Here is a 21891-nt window from a genome sequence, read left to right on the forward strand (position 1 = left end):
GTCTGTGCTCTTTCTGATTTATCCCCTCACTACCACCCACCCCCCCACCCCCCCACCCCCGCCTCGAGGAAGAGGAACTGGAGCTAGCAAAGAGGGGTAGGCAAAAGCAGAAGGTGCATATATTCAGTTTGTCATTTTTAGCTTCTCGTAAGACAAATCTATAGGAGCTATTTGGAGAATAGGTCGAGGCAGGCCATGGGGACTCGTTTCATCTCGAGCACTGACTCCAAATATCTGGCGAAGAAGGAGGCATGTGTCTGAATAAGATACATTTTTCCAGTTCCTATTTCCTCCTAGGGCTGAGCCTCTCTTCTTGACGCCTGACTCGGGGAGACTATTGCGGGAGAGACTGCCATGAGGCACTGCCAGTGACACCTCTTACAAGGACAAAAGCAACTGTGTCCTCTTGGGAAAAACAAAGCTCCCCTCTCTAAACATCCAGATACATTGGAAATGCAAAGTCAACTTGGCTGGGGAAAAAGTGCTGGTAGCCAAAGCAGCTGTAAGAAATCACCGGGGTCCTAGCGGACAACTCAAATGTTCCAGGGTCGTGTCACCTGCACCCCTAAATAAAAGTTGGTTGCTGAAAAAGGATTTTTTAAGACCTTTGTAAATACCAATAGCTGCATACAGTTAAGGAATATAATTTTACTTAAAACCACATATGGCAGGGCCAAGGGAAATGTCAATATGACTAGAAAAAAAAAAAGTCCGAATGTTCTGAATGTGGGGCAACTTTCTACTCTACAGGGAAAAAAAAATCTTTTTTGCTTTAAAGTATGCAAAGAAGGGAAGCTAGCCTTCATCTCAGAAATAGATTAAGTGGCCATAAAGGATATTTAAGCATCAGAAGGGAAAGTAGGGTTATCAATGAGCTGTAGCTAAGATCACAGGCTCCTTATCTGTAAAGAGAAAGAATCTGTGATAAGCTATAGTACAAACCAGAATTCATTTTAAAGATAAAACCCAGGAGCTGCAGGGCCGAAGACGCAACCTCATTTCCTTTCTTCCCCTGCCAACCCAGCTCTTGCCAATGATTTCGCTGAAACGGAATCATCACCTCCATTAGCAAGACCTCAAGGAGCGATCCACAGTCTTTAGGGTGCAAGACAATCCCCCGAAGGGGTTGCTAAAATGTAGCTTCTTGGCCTGCACCCCCAGAAAATGCTGACCAGGCCAGTCTGCGTGGGGTTCAGGAAACTGAATTTTAATAAGCGTGGAAGGGATCATCAGAGGTTTTTATGCCAAACTACTGTCTAAGGCAGGAGTCTGCGAATGTTTGGTCGACACCCATTAATACATTTTGAAATCAGCTTACTACGATGGTATTTGAAAAAAAGACAAAAAATAGGAAACGTTAGCACGAACGGTGCAGTCAGGTTTTGTATTCGGTCACACGTGAGCGTGGATGTTTGCATGTCCTGAGTCGCAAGGTTGTGTTTCGGATAGTCTCAGTCGGAGAGGCAGTGGCCTCAGGGGACTTGAGTGTCACTTCCCTGTGACACTCCCCCGCACCGTCCCCTCACACCCTGCTAAATATCCAGCCATCTCCCCAGCTCTAACTTCCTCCTCCATCCACACAGCCAGAAAAGGGAGTGGGCCTGCGGGTCTATGTTAGGTCCAAGTGTCATGCAGGACAGGACGACTAGCTCTGGGGGTTCAGGACTGAACGTACACAACTTAAAGGAAGGCTTGCCCAGAGGGAAGAGCCTCAGACGCAGCACATGATGTGAAATGAAAGAAAACCGTGTAGTCCCTGACCCGAGCTTGGGACTGTCTGCAGGTCTGAGGGAAAAGAAGGAAGGGCAAGGACGACTGGGTGGAAAGTCACTGGGCAACCAATGGAAAGAAGCTGAGACCCAAGAACCTGCAAGAACCTGGCCTACCCTGTGTTCTTCACGTTGGAAGGTGATGTCAGCCACCTGTCACCCGGAGATGGAGCTGTATTTGCTTGTTTTCTCACCCCAGCAGTGAGAACGGCTACTTGCCCATTGGTTCACACCCCCTTGATCCAGCTGCTCCTGAACCCGGAATGAGTCTATGGGCACTGGCTTGGACAGGAGCAGATCTGCGACCTGTCCTCCAGGCGACAGATCTCTCCAAGGAGCAAATGGCAATGGGAAACGACACCAAGCCTGGAGTGCCACTCACCTCCTCCGGCCTCTCTGCTCTGGTCATTGCAGCCCCTTGGGACTTCCTCCACCAGGTCCACTCGGAGGAGCCCACCAGCGGGGCACAGGGGACTGCACGCCAGCCTGCATCCCACTTGTCAAGCTGTGCGTCCAGCTTGGGATTATCTCCAACTTGAACAAGGAATGTTTTTCTGATGCCCTGGCCCTTCTCCACGCCACCACCCACAACAGTGCCTTTTCCTCATTTTTACAAAAGAAAAATTAGGCTAAAAACCACGATAGGCTAGTGGCACCCCGCTGGGAGGATAACTCAATCCCACCAACAAGTCACTGTGCTTTTTCCTCACGGTGTCAGGCAACCTTGCAGGGGTCAAGAGATGCCCACGGGCCTTGCCAGCATGACCTCGAGTCCGAGGGACTGTGTTGTTGTGCACACCATGCACTGAACAACCAACATGTGGGTGGCCCAATAGAATACCTGAACTCGCTCTCGAAAGGAAAAGAGAGCTGGGATGTGGCCTACACCAGGCCATACACCAGGCCATGCAGCACGCCCAGGATTCCGGGTTGTCAGGCTGCACACTCCCTGGCTACCTTTCCCCCTTAGCTAGATCCTTTCTGTGTGTGCCCTAAGACGCCCAGCACACCACCACCTACTTTTGAGCGTTCTCCCTCATTTGGGACTGACTCAGAAGGAAAGTGAAGCTTCGTGGGAGATGCCCCCATTGCCGCCGCTGAGGGGAAATGCCTGGAGCGAAAGCAAAAAGCAGCATCCCGCTGATTAGGTCCAAGTGGCCCCTCCGTGTGGGGGACCCTGTGGCCCCACTGCCACGCTGCCACTCATGGTGCTGGCAGGTACAGTTTGCCTCTTTAAGAAAGAAGATGGATTCCTTTCCTTTCCTTTTTCCTTTCCTTTCCTTTCCTTTCCTTTCCTTTCCTTTCCTTTCCTTTCCTTTTTCCTTTCCTTTTTCCTTTCCTTTTTCCTTTCCTTTTTCCTTTCCTTTTTCCTTTCCTTTTTCCTTTCCTTTTTCCTTCCCTTCCCTTCCCTTCCCTCCCCTTCCCTCCCCTTCCCTCCCCTCCCCTCCCCTCCCCTCCCCTTCCTTTCCTTTCTTCTCTTTCTTTCCCTCAGTGATAACAACCTGCACAGCAAATTCCTCATCATTATCTTTGCTAAATGCTTGCAGTGCAGCGGGGATGGGCCGACAGGCCTTTGTACCCGTGGCCTATCAATAATCTTCCTCTGAGGCAAGTGCCTCGCTCTCCAAGGAAAAATGACTCTGTTTTATACCTGCTATTTCCCTATCCCGTGGATGGGGGTAATAAATATCTGCTAAGAAGGGCTATTATTGTAAGGGCGAAAAATATAAAGCGTACAGAATAGGAACTCAATACATGCTGGTGTCCTTTCCCTTAGGGGCTGAAGGAGGGTGGGTTAGGAAGCGTGCTCTTCTTGGCCTGGGCAGGAGAATGTTTGAGAAGAGGGGCGGCCAGTATTCTCAGACACCTGAGGGAGTCAGGTGAGGCTCACATGCTCCTGGTACAGCTCGATTGGCACGGACCCCACAGCTTCCCCTACGTAACCACCAGAGGGGACCTTACAGCCTCCTCATGGGGTTTGCCAATTGGCATTTAGGGCCTTTGACAGGCAGTACCAAACAGATGCCCCAATTCAGGGAAGCTGGATGAACAAGCGGACTCCCTGCGTCCCCACCCTCCAACACCAGACACTTCTTTATTGTGATTCCTCCTAACGCACAGGCTCCAATTGCAGGCTTTGCTCACTTTGGGATATTGGCATTCCCCAACGTGCCACCATCCCCGACATTCCTTTGCACAAGCTTCCTGCTGCACTTGGAATGCCCTCCTGTCCCCCACTTTCCTGCAGAGCCCACACCGGCTCCTAAGAAGCCTTGCCCATCTCCTCTGTAGAGGGTGAGGGTCCACCCTCTGTCCCCCCACCCCGAGGCAGCCCCGTCCTGCCTCTCTCACTGTACCCTCCTCCCCATCTTCCCACGCTTTCCCACCCCAGCTCACCACGAGACTACGTGCCCCGTGGGGGTTCACAACACACTGGCACATGTACCACATGAGTGGGTGAGTGAGTGGTAAGAATTAACCCAGGATGGAGACACAAGGTTTAGAACTCAACCTCCCATTCTGGTCTTTCTTTGACCACATCCTTTGTCAGCTGGCAAAGCCAATAGCCGCAAAAAATTATAAAATATCTTTTATACAGGTGCTTAGGGAAATTGAAGTCTTCAGAGGAAAAAAGGGGGTGTAGGGCTTGTTTCCTCCTCTCAATCCAACATCTACTTGCTTTTCTGGGTAAGACAAATAACTAATTTCTAGCAAATAGGTCATTAACTCCAGAGAGGGTCTTGGTTCTCAAGACCAAAGATCTCAAGAAAGGTGAGATCATTACTGTCTATGCATCTTTATGTATTAACTAAAAATAAAGCATTAGTTCCATGAAAGAAAATCAGAGGCACCTCCTTATCACTGCTCTCCTTGCCCCGGGCTTCTGCAAACACTGTCACTTGTACATGCCTTGTTGAAACTTGGCCAGCAACCCAAATTCAGCTCTGTGTGCCACAGGGGACTTTCTTCCATAAAGTCAAGTGAGGCAACCAACACAGGCCGAGATGGGACACACCAGGACGTGCCCTGTCCTGACCCGAGACATCCACATCACATCTTCTGCATAACATAACCGTCTGCTAAGCCTGCCATTAAAGATCAAGCATTCCAACATTATGCCTGAAGCTCATTTTCAACGAAGCTACAAGCGTATGACAATCAGAAAATCCTTGTCCCACTTCCAAAGAATGACAGACCAATTCATCTAAACTTCATGGGACTCTGGAGCCTCCAGCCTTTGTGCGAAGATTTTGGCCACAAATAGGTTTTTAGTAAATTCACTGCTCCAAAGCGAATTTCCCCCATTTTATAGGATAACCCAAAGGTCACAATCTGAGCACAGAGTCCCTGACGATCTGCCTTTGGCCGCTGGCTTCTGTCGCTGGCTGAGCCCGCAGGAGCGTGTCATTACCACGCCGGGCACTGCGTGTCATTACCGCAGTGCTCACGCTAAGCAGAGTGGCTACTAAGGGTGACAGAGGAAAGAGAAGAAAGCATCCTGACCTTGTGCAGCTCCACGGGAGTTGGGGACATGATCTCCTTGATTTCTTGTTTCATTTTTCTCAGGGTGACAGACTTTCTGCCCACATCTGAGGGCAGGGTGTTGCTCCGAGTTGTTTGGCTGTAATGTGGCCGCGAGCTGCTCCGTTCCTGGAAGCTGGCCTGTCGCCCCAGCTGACTGCGAGGTGTTGGGGCCTCATGATTCAAACTCATCGTGCTCCCCGACATGATTGTCGCCTGTGGCATTGACAATTTTCAGAAACAGTTAAGCCCTGGACTAAGGAAAGGGTTCGGTCGCTCAACATTAAGCACATTTTTCCTTCTGCCCAGTCAAAATACAGTCTCTTCGGGGCACAACCAAAGGCTGGAGAATGGACATACTAATTGAACTATGAAAGTCTGGGAACATGCTTCGCAAGTGGCATTTATAATGCACATCTCAAATCCAATTTAAGTACTTAAGCCATTGAGTTTATTTAATCAAATACCACCCCTGGCAGTTTGGAGGCAAATTGAAAAGCTATAACATTTGCTTCCTGCAAACTACATTCTAAGCATTAACTTTCCACCGAGTGGGCTCTAAAGATGGGATTCATGAAGCCCCTTCAATATATCTTCCAGCAATGGACGAAGAACTTTTCACAGTGGAACCAGGCGGCCTCCCTTGGCGATGCTGCCTCTAGCCCCACCTGGAGGTAACAAGGGGCGGAAACAGGGCTATTGATAGAAAGGCAATTACCCAACGCTACCCACCTACCACTGGTACACTGTCTTCCCTTTGGCCTTCTGACCTGCCCCAGAATTCTGTAGACCAGCTAAGTCTCCACACCACTTGGCGTAGGTCACTGTTCCTTAGAAGTGGCCTTCGTGGGAGATCCTCAGAAAGGCCAAGAATAATCATTTATTGTGCTACTGGATTCAACCCTTTGCTCAAAAGCTGGGACACTTGGATTGGATTTTACCAGTGAACTGGGAAGCTTGTTCCATTTCTAAGTATGTTCATATGTAAGGGAAAGGCAAGGTTAGATCCCAAATATGACTGAATCTTAGACATGAAACTGAAAAAGCATCTGGAACCAATGTCCTGTTGAGGATGTTCATTTCTCATGGTATCATGGGAATGCTAAAATTCTGAAAACAAGCCTGCAGCCAGCAACATGCTCCTCGGTAGGATGGTCGAACATTGGTACACCAGGATTGGTGAATCTGCTTGATGTCATGGCAACGGAAAACAAACTCCACATGCTGTGTTGCTGGCCACACTGCGATCTCATGGTTCACATTCATAAGGATGCTAAAAGCAGTGGGGTGTCATTTGTTGAGTCCTTGTGTTCTCCCACTTGAGCCTCACAACAACTTTATGAAATACACACTCCTAATTTGTAGGTGCAGAAACTGAGGCACACAGAGGTTGACCTCCCCAAAGTGACATAGGTAGTACGTGAGCCAAGGGCACCATCTAAAATTATTGATTAGGAGGGAACCCTGCAAAGTGACAGAGTTTTCATTTATCTTTCTAAGATTTTGTAATTCCAAGAGCCACCTGGTGTTTGGCTATACACACACCAGTAACAAGATCTTTGAACTGAAGCCAAGTATTGGCGCACATGTACGTGTATCTACAACTCTGTCGAAAAGGGAACAAAACCAGTTATCAATATCTTGACTAGATTCGTCAGTTATTGATAATTTTGAAAAAGAAAAATTTAATTGTAGGAAAAACCTTACTGGTCATTGACCATTAACATGTGCTAAGTACCACACATACGTGTCTGTAGGTTGTCATTTAATACTTAAGATAAGTCTGTATGATAGGTATTCGAGTTATCATACCTCCCCATTTCAGTCACAGAAAAGGATGCCCGGCTAGGTCGAGCAAGTTGCCCAAGAGTCTGGGATTGCAGTCCTCGCACTCTGATTCTAGAACCCTTATTCTTGACTACCAGGCTGTATTGCTTCCCAGTCAAGTATTCGGTTGATTTTTTTTTTTTTTTTGAACTGACTTTTTAGGAGATTAAAAAAAAAAAACCTAATATTTAAACCAATGTGGAATATCCATAGTATGTTTTTTTTTTCAGTTACATCTATTTTTAAAATCGCAAGCTTTTGACTACTAGCTCTGTCGGTGTCGTGCATTTCTCTGTGTGTCCACTGTTAAGTGACAAGCACCCAGTGATTATTGTTCTTGCAGTGGTGACCATCCATCTACTGGTTTTACCTACTAAGACAAGTTATTTGCTTTGTTAATATCTATTTTTTATTTTCATTTTTCATGGGACCAGTCGGAAACACGTTGGAGATAAAATACTTAATCTCTACAACAGGGAGATAACAGATCTGCTTCGATGAGCCTTGACCACAACAGAAATCCCAAACTGATCTAGAAAGAGTTCTGCGGAAGCAAGGTTTCTTTTATTTTTTTTTAATTTTTAATTTATTTATGATAGTCACAGAGAGAGAGAGAGAGAGAGAGAGAGAGAGACAGGCAGAGGGGAAGCAGACTCCATGCACTGGGAGCCCAACATGGGATTCGATCCCAGGTCTCCAGGATCGCGCCCTGGGCCAAAGGCAGGTGCCAAACCGCTGCGCCACCCAGGGATCCCAGGAAGCAAGGTTTCAAAGCATGGCTTGACTGCTTTGTTTAAAGTGAGCTTTAAACAACAACAACAAAAAAATGGACTTACTATGGAGAAATATGAAAATTAAAACATAATATATAAAATATAAAATAAAGCTTAAAAATAATTAAAACATAATATATAAAATCTAAAATAAAGCTTAAAAATAATTATTTTGAATCATCTAAGATTTGCTTTTACTTAGAGATTCTCTATTGCCTAGTTCCATTTTGCACAATTTATAATTTATAGTTATAATCCCCCTCCCCCAAATTATCAGTAAGATAACTGATATACATAAAGCTTAGAGGGATATGTCCAAGTGTTTTCTATTTGATATTTAGTTAAATGTTCTTCCTATATTAAACAAAAAAACCCCAATTAAGGCAATGTTCATTAATAAAAATGGCAAAAATAATTTCTATTGAATAATTATTAAATGCTATGGCCTGTGTGAAGTGCCATATAAGCATTAATCATTATAATCCCCTTATTTTACAGAAGAATAACTATCTGATAAGACAGATTAAGTAACTTGTCTAAAATCTTAGTGTGAATTTTTTTCTTTTGTTAAAACTATACATTTTTCAGGGCTAAAGTTGAGCCTAAATAATTGCTAGCTAATGGGGAGAATGCCTAGTATAATTTTCACTTCCATTTCAATTGTAATCATTTTTCATTTTAGCTAATCTTCTACATTTATTATAGTTACAGTATGCTATAACTTTTAATACTGGATGTAAATTTCATGTGCAAGAAACTAGCTCTAATAATATTTTTTTTTGCACCGTAACATTTACAATCAAGCAATCAGAGTTCATTATACTCGTTATGATACAAGTATAAATAAAACTCTAACTTCTAGATTTGCCAATCATTCTTCCTTGTTATAGGGCTTTGATCTGCTTTTGGCTTATAAGCCCAACCCATTTCTGGATTTATAATTTCAAGGGTCCTACCTGCCTGAAGCAATGTTAGAAAAGGTTTATAGGCTATCGCAACACGACTTCCATGCTCATAGATGTCGTGTTCGTTAGGTAACTCACTCTCTGGGTGAAGACCCAACCTCACTGTGTTACTTTTTACATTACCCTTGTTTGACCTGCTGTAAAAGAAGATATTAGAAGAACAGCTGATTCTTTGAAGGAGAAGAATCAAAATGCAAAGTGAAGAAGGCATATGAGCCAACTATGCTTTGAAAAGCAGGAGTATGTTCAAGAATTGTGAATTGAGCTCATTATCCACTTTGGGCCCCTTCTGCTGATCATTGTATACACAGGGAGTGGTAAAAGTTTAAATAAGCCAGCTGATACTTAAGCATTTTACTCTTTTTGAAAGTTGCCTAAAAAGGAACCAATTGCTAATGTCCTCATTTATTTAAGTTTTATAGTATTATCCATCTCCAGGCCCTTTAACCATGCTCTGAAGTTTCAATTCATGCCAGGTAGTACTATGGTCTTTGTAAGTTCACACTATTATTTTCCTTTATAATTCTCTTTGCAGATTCACAGACATTAGAATCACACCAAATATCCACACATGCAATTGAGAAGCAAAATAATATAAAGATGAGTACTTGTTTTAGAATCGCAATTTCACCCACTTATGCCATTCACATTCCTTATGGTGACTTGGGGACCTCATATGACATCAAAATAAAAAAATGAGACTTTTGCCGCTTTATTTTTTTACAGCTCAGAAAATTTAAAAGAACATAAAAGGAAACAGCCCAGGACCTCCTAGACCACAGTGCGAATATCGTCAGCAAATTCATGGCTTTGATTAAAGAACTCACCAGGAGTCCAGCTATTATGTTCCATGTCGCCACAACTCCTAGAATCCACACTAAGTTAATGTGGAATCAGGATTTGCAAATGAACAGCAGAGTACTGTGTAATATTTTGGCTGCTTTTCACACAGACCGGCCTTTTTTCACCAGCTGCGTTGTTGTCTACTTTGAGGGCAACAAACCCAACCAAAATAAAATAAAATTTCCTCTTATGTTCCGCTTCACGATCAAATTAACTGCTGTACCAGGTACAAATGAAAACATGCCAAAGAAACCTTTCTAAAGCAACTAAGAGGATGAGCTGCGCCACGGCCGGGAGGCTTTAGCTCCCTCCCCAGCGACTGGGTGGCAAACAGGTACAGTCAGGGTTAGCAGGGAGCCATGGCAAAGGCCACAAGTCAGTAAGCTCGGGGTGGGGGGTGGAGATGGGGAAAGAAATACTTTCAACTGCACTGAATCAAATCAAAATTGCTGTCCAGAAGGCAAGGGGGGCAGGGAAGGCAGCTTCACAAGCAAAAAATATAAACATAAAGGGTAGCTACCAAGAGAGTCATGTTTCTCAAAGACACACGCCTGTCAGCTTTCTCCTGTGGAAAGGGGTTAAAGCTTTTAAATGAACTGATGTGATAAGTGCAAACTCAAAAGGACCAAAAAAAAAAAAAAATGAGTGTAGAAACGATACAAGTCAGCAGCAGGGCCAAGGCTACCTCGAGTTCTCTCAGAATTCCCGACTGTCCACAGGTTTCCAAGTCCTCCAGCGCTTGGGACCAGAAGTTCTCCTCCTGTTCGGCCTCCGTACTGTCGGGAGCCCCTGTAAAACTGTTGTCCAAAAAGCACAGTCTGCGTTGAGAACTTGCCAGATGGGATCCAGAATCAATCAATCAATCAATCAATCTCTCTCTCTCTCTCTCTCTCTCTCTCTCTCTCTCTCACACACACACACACACACACACACAATGGGACATTCTTTTTGGGGTCTGGCTTTCTTCCAACTCCAAGTGCAAGGACTGGGGCCTTCCAACTCCAAGGCCTTTCTTCCCCTCCAAGTGGGGATGCTTTCAGAAGTGCAAAGAATTTCAAAGAGTGGAGGGAAGGACTTCCTCCTTCCTCACTAGACTTGGGCGTCCATGGCGCCCGTGGAATGGGGCGCATCACCACGGTGCTGGGTGGGAACACCTCTTGGCTGCTCTGCCTCCTGAAAGACAGGTCAGGCCTCCAAGAGAAAATGTTGTCTCCCCTATAAATTCCGGGATGGGTCATGTAAGGGCTATTGGTTTTTATGAGTTTCCTTAAAATATTTTGGTTAGGGAACAAATTGCTAAAATATATCTCAATGCAAAATGGGGGGCTCTTTGACATATCCTTTTTCTTTTTTTAAAATACAAGTTAACACAATGCAACCTTTGAAAGGAAAAGAGAGGACACCAGTCAGAGAGTGAGGACATGAAAACTCTGGTTTTCATGAGGGGAAACAGCTCTTGCCCTGCTATGGGGTGGTGCCCAGGCTCCTGCTGGGTGGCCCATGTCTCTGAACCCTGCCACGGGGCCAGTGTCATGCCAGCAACTCGTGTCATGGGGAGTAGAGAGGGCCAGATCTGGGCCGATGGCCAGGCAGCAGTTGATGAAAACCTTACCCACTGACTGTGGACCGGTCCCAGTCTTCATTACTCAGCCCCACGTCTGGGTAAGTCTGGCTTCGCGGCTTAGTGACCGGGGACAGGCTGCCTCTCTGCTTCGGACCCCTCCACTCGTAAGTGTTGAAGTTGTAGCCCGAGGCCTGAAAGCCAGAGCCTGGAACAAAAATCAGGTGTCACCTTCTGTTTCTGAGAAGGACTGGAGAGGTCTTTTTGGTAACGTGTCTTTTCCTGTGGTTTCCATCCGTTGATTCAAGGCTGCTGACGTGAACTGAACTTGGGATCAGAAAGGCCATCAAGATAATACTCAAGTCTTACATTCAAAACACAGTCACACAAGATATGTCAACTGATGCCAACGACAGTCCGGAGGTAAGACCTTTTAGACCTAAGCAGGAGAGCCCACTGTCCCGGACCTGTTTTTATTAGGGCCCTTGCCCTGCTCTCTCTGGGCAAGGAATCTGCTGGACCAGGGGGAGGTGCCCACAAGACCTGTATCCAACCCTTGATGTGATAAATGCAAACTCTCTCGAACTAGAGCAAGTTCTGGAAAGTCAGAAGCCTGAGCTTCCTGCCCAGAAACCTCTGTCCACCTACAGGATGCATGAGGGCTTCTTACCCCAGTCTCTCCCTTTGAGAATGGAATTTGCCACCAGATGTGGGTTCCAGGCCCAAGGAGTAGCTAAGTGGCTGCTGGCTGCAGGGGTGTGGATGGAGCTTGGTTCTGAAAGATTGGGATGCGCCCGAGGATGACTTACTCCACGGAGAAATGACAGTGTCAGCAAGAGGAGGGGTGGGATAGGAAGGGCGACAGCAATAACAACAGGGATCACACAGCGGGTACTTATGCACCTGGAACTTCATTAAGTGCTTTATTTGCGTCACCTATTTATTCCTCATAACTGTCTTCAAAGGTAGGTACTATTATTATTTGCATTTTACATATGAGCATGTAAAGGCTTAGCACAGCAGTTCAAGGACGTAGGGGTGTCTGCAAACGCTCCCGGGGGTCCAGTCATCACCTTAGGAGACTCAGTTCTTAAGACTCTCACGTTCCTTAAGCACATCTCCCCAAAATCAACCCCACCATAAAGAACCAGGGGTCTGAGACCTGTTGCTTCTCCCTTCCCACCCCTTGGGTTGGCTTCCTGTCACTTTGCAAACGAAAGACGCATTTCTTATCCACCTCAAACCTTCTGAAGGAGCTTGGCCCCGGGATGCAAAACCCTCCAGTCGTCAAATCAAGGGGTAACTTGGAAAGCTTTGCTCCTGTGAGCAGGTCTCTCGGGAGCAGCGCCTGATTTCAAGCAGGCACAGACTCCTGGCAAGGCTTTCTCCCTCCGTCATCCACCTGCTTCTCTGCATCCTGGACGCAGACTTCAAAACCGCAGTCGGTGGGCACATCGTTAGGTATATCTGATTTGCAAAATGAAGACCGACATCCTCTCCCGCAGGACAGGACGGCAAGTCTGATTAGCTTGATAGGCGAGGCAGTGAGGAATGGCTTTGGGCAACTGGGGTATACAATGGACATTTTTCACAAATTTGAGCGAAATCCGTGGTTCCAGATTTTGACAAAAATATACTTAAGGCATATTAATGAGAAACTGGAAATTATAGTCTTTGCAAGTGTTTAAATTTGGAGAGAGAAAAGTTAGATGCCAACTTTAAATGTGTGAATGGGGTATGCGGTCTTTCAAAATTCTTTTGGGAGATTTAAATAGGAGAGTGGGGGCTTGTGCTGTAACCACGATACATGGCTCCATCCACTATTTCGGGTTGTGACCCACTACTACGTGCGTGTGCGTGCGTGTGTGTGTCAGGTTGCACAATGTGTTTAAAAACCATTTAGACAAAAACCAAAAAAACCCACAAACAACCCCAAATGGTTAATACAGCAAACAGGTCTCGGCCCCCATTTTCCCATACAATGAAATGACTGGATCACATAAGATGACTGTCACTCACTCACTTTCCCTCCCCTCGTTAGAACTTACAACACCATCCTTACTAACAGAGCACAGAGGAAGCAGGATGTCCACAGGATAATGCTCCAATCAAAAAGACCTGATCTCTAAAAAAAAAAAAAAGAAAAAAGAAAAAAGAAGACCTGACCTCAAGAACGCAGGGGAATGCCTATGGCTGCAAGAACCTTCTATGAACCTTCTGTTTTAGGATTCTGAGCATTAGGAGTGCTGGCACAGAGAAAATATTTACAGTTTGATATCTCATTTTCTTCCCGGGTAACTACAGAAGTATGGCTAGCCATTTGGGAAGAAATTTTGTGTGATCAATGTGTTGTTTTCTGTCAAAAGTGTTGAATTAAAGAAACTCACGGGTCTCTTCTTGAACAGGAGTAACCGCACATCACTGCATTTCTCCTGACTCCCTCCAACAGGCTATCCATTTTCTCCTTCCCAACCGGAGGAACCGACCTCCCCCCCCCCACACACACACCTAAGTGAAGTCTCACTTTCTGTGATACAAGCAGAGTTAGGGGAAGCCTGCACCTGCCTTGCCATAACTAGCTTTTACCTTCCGAAGATCCAATGCTAAATGGAGTGTCCTCCACTCGGTATTTTTTTCTGATAAACAACCCGTTTGATCAGTCACTTCCCTGGGAAAATTCCAACATGTTTTAAACTGGACAGCTGGACTTTTTGATTTATCTTCCAACTGTTGTTCATGAGCAGTTCTTGGTGATTGGGCAAGTGTGTAAGGATGGCCTTGAGCAGATGGGCAGCACTGTTCCTTACCAGGGAAATGCCCCTCTTGAAGAGCAGGTCTGTCTACACCAGTGGGCCGTGCGTTAATAAGCAGTATCTGATTATTGCATTACAACAAAGCAGGACCTGAGGACGGGGTACAATTCAAATCCCCTTGGGTTAGGTCTAGACTCAAATGGCCTCGGTCTGGACCAGGCCATGAGGGCACAGGGAGTGAGTAAGAAACGTCGGGCCAAATCCCAGCTTTGCAACGTCCTTGCCCCGCAGCCTTGGCCGACTCATCTCAGTGTTAAGACAGGGACAATGATCCACATGTGCCTCACCAGGGTGACAGGAGGATTGACAATAACATACACAAACTCTCACCATAATGAGGTTTTGATAAATACAGATGCCCATGACTTTTATTATGTGCTAAGCCATTCGACTTCTTAAGATCTCAGTTTCCTGATTATAAACCTGGGAGGGCCGCGAAGGAGGAAAACCTCAGCCCTACTGATCTGGTGAACCTTCCAGCACTTAAGTGTCAGGTACCCCATGAGGAGCTGAAATGCAAAGATAACAGCTTCCTGTCTTCCAAAACCGCACAGTTTGGTATTCGTCTGGAACAGAGGGGAGGAGAAGCAGGCAGAGAAGGTGACAGTTGTAATTGCCTCCGAGAACATTTAGTCTGAACACTCGGATATAGAAGAACGAGACGTGCGTGGGGGTGGGAACGCGGCCAGGAGGGGTGGCCAAGAGTCGGGGGTGAGTTGGTATTTCCTTGTAGAAGTGGTGGGTGAGACGGTGGAGCCGAGCAGGAGAGGCTGGTAAATGTGCAGTCACGGTGAGCCCTGTTCTCCATGTGCCATCAACGGGTTTCTGCTTCACTCTCAAGATGGGAGCAGGATTCCAGAAATATTCTGGTCCCTCCTACCATCTGGGCTTCTGCCTCCCTGTAGGAAGAGCAATGATTTACCTAACTGTCGAGTCCTGGGAGACTGCAGGGGAATGTCAAGACCCGCAGTCTCTTCTTGGCTCTCTCTGGACTCATTCTTTCCCTCTGCCCCGGCGCTGTAAGGCAGGCACAGCTGCGGCCCACTGCCCCAGGTCGGGGGCAGCAATGCCAAGACTGTGCAGTGAGCGGACTGGGGCAGACTGCGAGCTGCCCATTGAAACATCCATTCTTCTCTTTATCCTTTAACCAGAAGACCAGGTTTGGGGGTGGGCATATTAGGGCTCAGAATAAGACTGTACTTCCTAGCCTCCCTTGATATTAAATGCTAACTATGTAAAAAGGTCTGGCCAGTGACATGTCACTGGAACTTCTGGAAAGGCTCTTTACAACACTCTTTCCTGGTGCCTGGAATGTAGATGAAAGAGCTGGAGCCCTGGTATCCATCCTGGATCATGTGGTAAGCCCAAAGATGAAAGCCAAGTGTGAGGCATAATAAAGAAGAAATATTTAAGAGCATGGGTCCTTGATGACACTATAGTTCTGTGCCAGCTCCGAAATGCCTACCTTTTTAATGATTTAAGTCTCTGTGATACTAGGGTATTCAGTTCTATTCAGCTAAATCGAATCCAACTGACATGCTGAGTTGCACTTAGCTTTGCAGATCTGACTTCTCCCTCATTTAAGACACAACATCGAGGCTTGGGTTAGGAGTAGGGAAAAAAAATCTTGATTCTGGCTGCCATGTCCAACTTGACTTTTCTAGAAAAACAAAACAAAACAAAACACTCCTGTCCAAAAAACAAAAGTAGTTGATATTTTAATCAATAGCTGAACTCCATTTCTACTCCTCCACTGATTAAGAATGGATAAAGGCAGGGACTTATGAACATGCCAAAATACCTATAGCTGTACAGTAGCAAAGAGCAAAGCTTGCTGGGCGAATAATGAGAAATTCAGGATGTATAGAGTAAAAGGTACTGCAAGGAACTATCAGGAGATGAGACTGATAAAGCAGTTGGGAACGAGATTACAAAGAACTCTGGTTTAAACTCAGCACCTCAGGTGCAATCCTAAAACAACAGAGAACCATCAAGAGGGTTTTTTGTTTGTTAGTTTTTAAGGGAGGGGCAAGATTAGATTTAGTTTTTTTTTTTTTTTTTAAAAGATCATTGATGGTAATATACTCAAAATAAGGAGATGGTGAGGAAGTAAATATTTCAGGCCTGATGAAGGTTTTATAATATAACAGACGTGTGGTGTCTAAATGTGGTCTATCTCCCGATCAGGTGGAAGAGCCCCCAAATGTGGGGTGACGACTGGGTGGAAGCCGGAGGCATGGACAGTGGAAGGATTCACCCAAGGCAGAACAAAGGAGATTGAAGTTGACCGAATAAACTCCAAGGGAGCTGCTGGTAGGACCTGGAGGCAGAGGCAGTCTGCCAGGAGCCAGTGGGTAGGAGCTGTATTTCAAGGGGAAGGTGAGGAGGCATGAGAACATGGAATCTTCCTTTTTTGGTAACTGTGCCTGGTTGTAAGTAGCCCATTGGTCAGTTAGGGCCTCTGGATGTCTGAGGAGGGTCTCCTGATGGGCCTGTCTGTATCCAGCCAGGGGGGCCCTGCGGCCCTCTCTGCAATCCATCACTCAAGCCTGGGTGCCTAAAAGCAGCCTCTATAACAGGCAGTGGCAGTGAAGGGATAGCAGGAGAGATGCGAAGCTGGAGGGGGAAGATGCTGGGTCCTGATGACACTGTGGGGCCACCTGCCTCATCTGGCTCTTTACTGCAGTGGGAGAAAAATAACTAGCGTGTTTAAGCACCATCATTTGTATTTTCTTTCATATGTAAGTGAACTCCTAACTGATGTAGGAGGAGGATGACTGCATAATTTAAAATAGGGAAAGTCTGACGGAAATTAAGTGAAGACAAGCTGCTTGCCACAGTTGAGACGTTAACAGCGCTGAGGAATATCCCTTTACACAGGGAGTCAAACTTAAAAGCCATGGGAGGAATGGCATCAGGGAGGCAGCCCACGTGTAAGAAAAATCAACTGCCAGAAATAGAAATAGACTTTGTTTTTACTAAGTGATGGTGTGAGCACAAAGAATTGAAATGCAGGGATGATACTGGAAACTAGATTTTAAACTCAAAATTGATAAACACACTGATAGATATAATCTAAAAAAAACCTGTATTTTCTAAGTAATTATTCTTTTATTTAGAATTGGAAACCCTTCTTTCTTTTTTTTTTCCTCCCTCCTTCCCTCCTTTCACATCTAGGTTTCAATATCTGGTCTTATCTTTTGTATCATAATGTGAGGTGTGTTATAGACTAAATTGTATCTGCTCTTACATTCCTATGTTGATGCCCTGGCCATCAATGTGACTGTATTTATAGATAGAGCCATTAAGGAGGAAATTAGGGTTAAATGAAGTTGTAAGGTGGGGCCATAGTTTAATCTGATTGGTGTGCTTACAAGAAGAGAAAATTTGGACACACACACAAACACACACACACACACACACACACACACACACAGAAGAAAGGCCATGAGAGGACACAGGGAGAAGGCAACCATTTGCAAACCAAGGAAAGAGACCTCAGGAGAAACCAAACCTGATACCTTGATCTTGGATTCCTGGCCTTCGGAGCAGTAGAAAATGAATTTCTATTGTTTAGGCCACCCAGTCTGTGGTATTTTGTTATAGCAGCTGAAGCAAACTGATACAAGGTATAAAATTCAGTCTAGATTCCTTTCACTGAGAGTAATGTTTGGTTTTGTTCATTAGCCTCGTAGAAAATAGTTCTTCACAAATGTTGTCACATCTACTAGTGTATGAAATCTTGTTATAATGATTTCTATTTCGAGGGTAACCATATTTCAGATACTTGTAAAATTCTGATAATCCAACATTGTACTATTTGGTTTTTAGTACCACAATATTGTGCAGATTAATATATTTGTAGTTCTTTATTCACACTCAGTATTAATTTTAAAAAGCAAACTAAACAATGTTGTTTCATATTCATAAAATTTGAAATCATAGAGTGGTTTTGGAATTCAGACTCAACTCTACAATTTGGGGGCTGTAGCTCTTGTCGTTACTTTTGGAAGCCAATTTTAGTGTAGGAAAGGGAGCCAGATAACTCCCTGCCAAATTTGTTTCCTAAAAATCTAGCTTTGTTAAGAATGGGAAAATCAAACCATACATTTGTGTAACTATTTGTAATTGTTCTAGCCAAGAAATACTCAAAGTGTTTAGACGAGGATGTGGCTTAAAATGGCAGAGCAAAATAGTTCTCTCCCTGTCCTAGAAATCACCTCAAAACAAAAAGGGATGACAAATAACATAAACTTCATCTTCAGTGAAACTAGAATCTCAAACCATAAGAGTGTGTGTGTGTGTGTGTGTGTGTGTATATATATATATATATATATATATATATATATATATATATATATATTTGGTAATTTTATATACAAATTCCATGAGACAAACAGGGTGGGAGGCGGTGATAAGAAACCAAGAGGAGACACCTATGGCCAGCGATTTCAGAGAGGGCCCAGTCTTCCAAAGTAGGGGCTGTGGCATAAAGCAAAACAACAATGCTTTGTTTGGAACACTAGAATGGATTGCACAGGCTGGTGGCAGGAAGTTCCCCCAAACCAGTGCACCAGGGTAAAGCCAGGGAGGTGGGCTGAAAGATGACACCTACAGATGATATCACCAAGCAATGTCTCAGTGAGGCAGGCCAGCAGAGAGGAACTCTGTATTGTTGGCGGCCCATGGTAGCCAATCTCTATGGGCTTGAGGAAGAATGTACTTATTATAAGTTACTGTGAACTTGGGGCAAGGGGTGGGTAATTTTTGCTAGTCTGGAGCACAACCTGGGCTCTGCTATTTCAGACCCTCTTTCAAACTTCCAATTTAGGACGAAGTCATCCCATTCAAAGAGCAATAATTAAAAGGAACTGGTATGAGATGTATACCAAGTTAATATTAAAAAAAAAAAAAAGGACAGAAGGAACAGAAAAACAAAGCAACAGCAGATGAAGGATACTGATGAGTAAAAGACTGATATGGAGCAAATGATAAATATGACCAAACAGATCATCACAAATTTTTAAAAATGCACACTGAAAGCATCATCTCTATAAAGCAAGAGATCAAAGTAGAGATATAAGAACTCACAGAAAACTGGGCAAGGTAACATGATAGAAGGAAACGAAACATGAGCTTGTAGAGATCAGAAGAGATATTAAAGAGAAAATTAAAAGCCCCCCCCCCCCCCGCCAACCACCAATGGGGAGAATACTGCTCAGTGTCCTGCTCTGTGCTACTCTCTTTATGGACTACGTTGTGTTCCCTGATTACATTAAAGGGAAATTGTGCTCTTTGACTGTACATGTTGGTGTCTTTTTTTTTTAAGTTTTTATTTAAATTCTAGTGTAATATTAGTTTCAGGTATACAAATAGTGATTCAACGCTTCCATAATGTTGGTCTCTTCTCAGTCATCATTATCGTTATGAAAACTACAAGGAAGCATGGAAATAGGTGAATTATGCATCCAATTCATCCAATTCTAGTCATAAACAGAAAATCTAAGAATAAAGTTAATCAAATTAAAAGGAAAGATCTATTTTAAAAAACAAGAACAGAACTGATAAGTACATGCAAGGGTCAGTTCTTTGGAAAAATGCTAAATAAAAATAAACCATTACCAGTATGGGAAAAAAGAATAAAAACACAAATATGCCAAATAGGGGATATTGGGGATATAATTATAGAAGCCAAGAAAACAAAAAGAAGCAAATTCCTTAACTGATGTACGAATATATTTGAACACCTGTATGAAAAGCATTTCTTTTTTCCTGAGAAAATACGAATGATATAGAAATGACCTCAAAATGGATCCAGCAATCCTACTTCTGGGTATATATCCAAAGGAAATATAGTAGGTATCTTGAAGAGATATAACTGTGGTATTATTCACAATAGTCAAGATAGGGAAACAACCTAAGAGTCCATTGACAGATGAATGAAGAAAGAAATGTAGTATATATACACAACAGAAAATTATTCGGCCATAAAAATGAAGGAAATTCTATTTGCAATGACATGGATGATCCTGGAGAATATTATGCGAAGTGAAAGACAAATACTATATTAGCTCACTTATATGTAAAACCCAAATCAAAAAAATGTCAAACTCAACTCCTAGAAACAGAAAGTAGAAGGTGCTTGCCAGGGGCAAGGGGGTGGGAGAAATGGAGAGATGTTGGTCTATGGGCATAAAGTTTCTTTTATAAGATGAATGAGTTCTGGGAATCTAAAGTACAGCATGATGACTATAGTTAAGAATAATGTCATACTGCATACTTGAAATGTGCTAAGAAAGTAGACCTTAAGCATTCTCACCACCCACCCATACGAATAGTAACTATGTAAGTGGACGGGTGTGTTAATCAACTTGATGGTGGTAATCATTTCACAATGTGTGTGCATCGCAAGATCATCACCTTGTACACTTTAGATATATACAATTTTGTCATTTATACCTCAACAAAGCTGAAAAAAGTGAACTCAAAAGAGAAATATCTCAAGATTATGGCAGGATACGATGGAAAACATAGCTACTTGAGTTGAGGGTCAAGAATGACAGACACCAAAAGAGCCACACCATCCATGGGAATGAGAGAGTCCAGGTACTAGCAGTTTGTCAGTCTCCTCTTGTATGATTGACTTCTGCTAAATCCAAGGAAAGGGCTTTTGGGGTTAGAAAGAAGAATAAATAAGACACAAGGGGGCCCAAGCAGCAGATGTTGATGAGGTGGGAGGGCAGGAGTATAAGGGTCAGGAGAATGGGAAGTGGAAGAAGCTGACCCAGAGGCAGACTAGAAAAGGTGTGCATCCTAGAGTCGCACAGTAGAACGGAGGGCCATCCCGCTGTGAGACTTCCTTAAACACACCCCTTCCCCCCCAGCTCTGATCACTCCATCCTGTTCCTCTCTGCAGTACTCTGTACTAAGTAATACTCTGTACTGTAGGAATTTGTTCATTGGCCCTTCAGCAGGTTACGTCTTCCATGAGAACAGGGACCACTGCTCTTTTGTCCATCATTATATCCACTGTATCCTGGCCTTGTGTTGTGCCAGCCATGATGTATCTGTTGAATGAGTGAATTGGGCAAATTTGACATTTTGGAGAAGCAGTAGAGAACAATAAGGACCGTGGTGCAGAGGCATTGGCCCGAGGAGGAAGATGTGCATCATGGAGGTGCGACATCTTACTGGGAATGGGACAGCTCTTGGGGGCCGCAGGGGAAAGGAAGAATGTGCAAGGTCTTCCTGGGATGTGGTCGAGAGGCTGCCGAGCAGCTGGAGGGACAGAATGAAGAGACCATCTACATCTCACCACATAGCGTTTAACAGGGGGGGAAAGAAGTGTGGGTCTGTGCCTTGCTTTTATTTATTTATTTATTTATTTACAAAGATTTTATTTATTTATTCATGAGACAGAGAGAGAGAGAGGCAGAGACACAGGCAGAGGGAGAAGCAGGCTCCCTGCAGGGAGGCCGATGGGGGACTCGATCCCAGGACCCCAGGATCACGGCCTGAGCTGAAGGCAGGCACCTTCTGTGCCTTATTTTTAAAAAGTCAACGTCACAAGCACAACGTGCAAAGACTTGGTTTAATCTAACAGCACAAGTAAAAGAAGGAGAAAAAAAAGCCAGACTTTGAGACCTTAGTAAACAATAAGCACAAAGTGAGTGACAGACGGGATTTGACCACCAAAATCCTATGTCGAGGTAGATAGCCTGTTTTCCTAAGATCTAAAACTTTCTTTTTGTAGATTTTTATTTATTTGAGAGAAAGAGAGAGAGAGAGAGCGAGCACAAGCAGGGGGAGAGGCAGAAG

At 44.4% G+C, this 21891-nt stretch overlaps 1 protein-coding gene across 19 annotated transcripts in view; it reads right to left on the reverse strand.

Annotated features, from left to right (window-relative positions):
• GRIP1 (glutamate receptor interacting protein 1) overlaps nt 1-21891 on the reverse strand; it is a 658587-nt gene that overhangs the window by 11006 nt on the left and 625690 nt on the right. For 15 of the 19 annotated variants that reach the window (XM_072843166.1, XM_072843164.1, XM_072843159.1 and 12 more), the window contains 4 exons: nt 11312-11468; nt 10385-10496; nt 10220-10264; nt 5274-5507 (listed from right to left, as the gene is read on the reverse strand). In XM_072843166.1, coding sequence (XP_072699267.1) covers nt 5274-5507; nt 10220-10264; nt 10385-10496; nt 11312-11468 — 548 coding nt within the window. Of the gene's footprint in view, nt 1-5273; nt 5508-7717; nt 7922-10219; nt 10265-10384; nt 10497-11311; nt 11469-14408; nt 14973-21891 lie in introns of those variants that run through there. The other 4 variants (XM_072843163.1, XM_072843158.1, XM_072843174.1 and 1 more) reach the window with 3 other exon arrangements.

The sequence above is a fragment of the Canis lupus genome, chromosome 11 (genome assembly GCF_048164855.1).
Source record: "Canis lupus baileyi chromosome 11, mCanLup2.hap1, whole genome shotgun sequence".
NCBI lineage: Eukaryota > Metazoa > Chordata > Mammalia > Carnivora > Canidae > Canis > Canis lupus.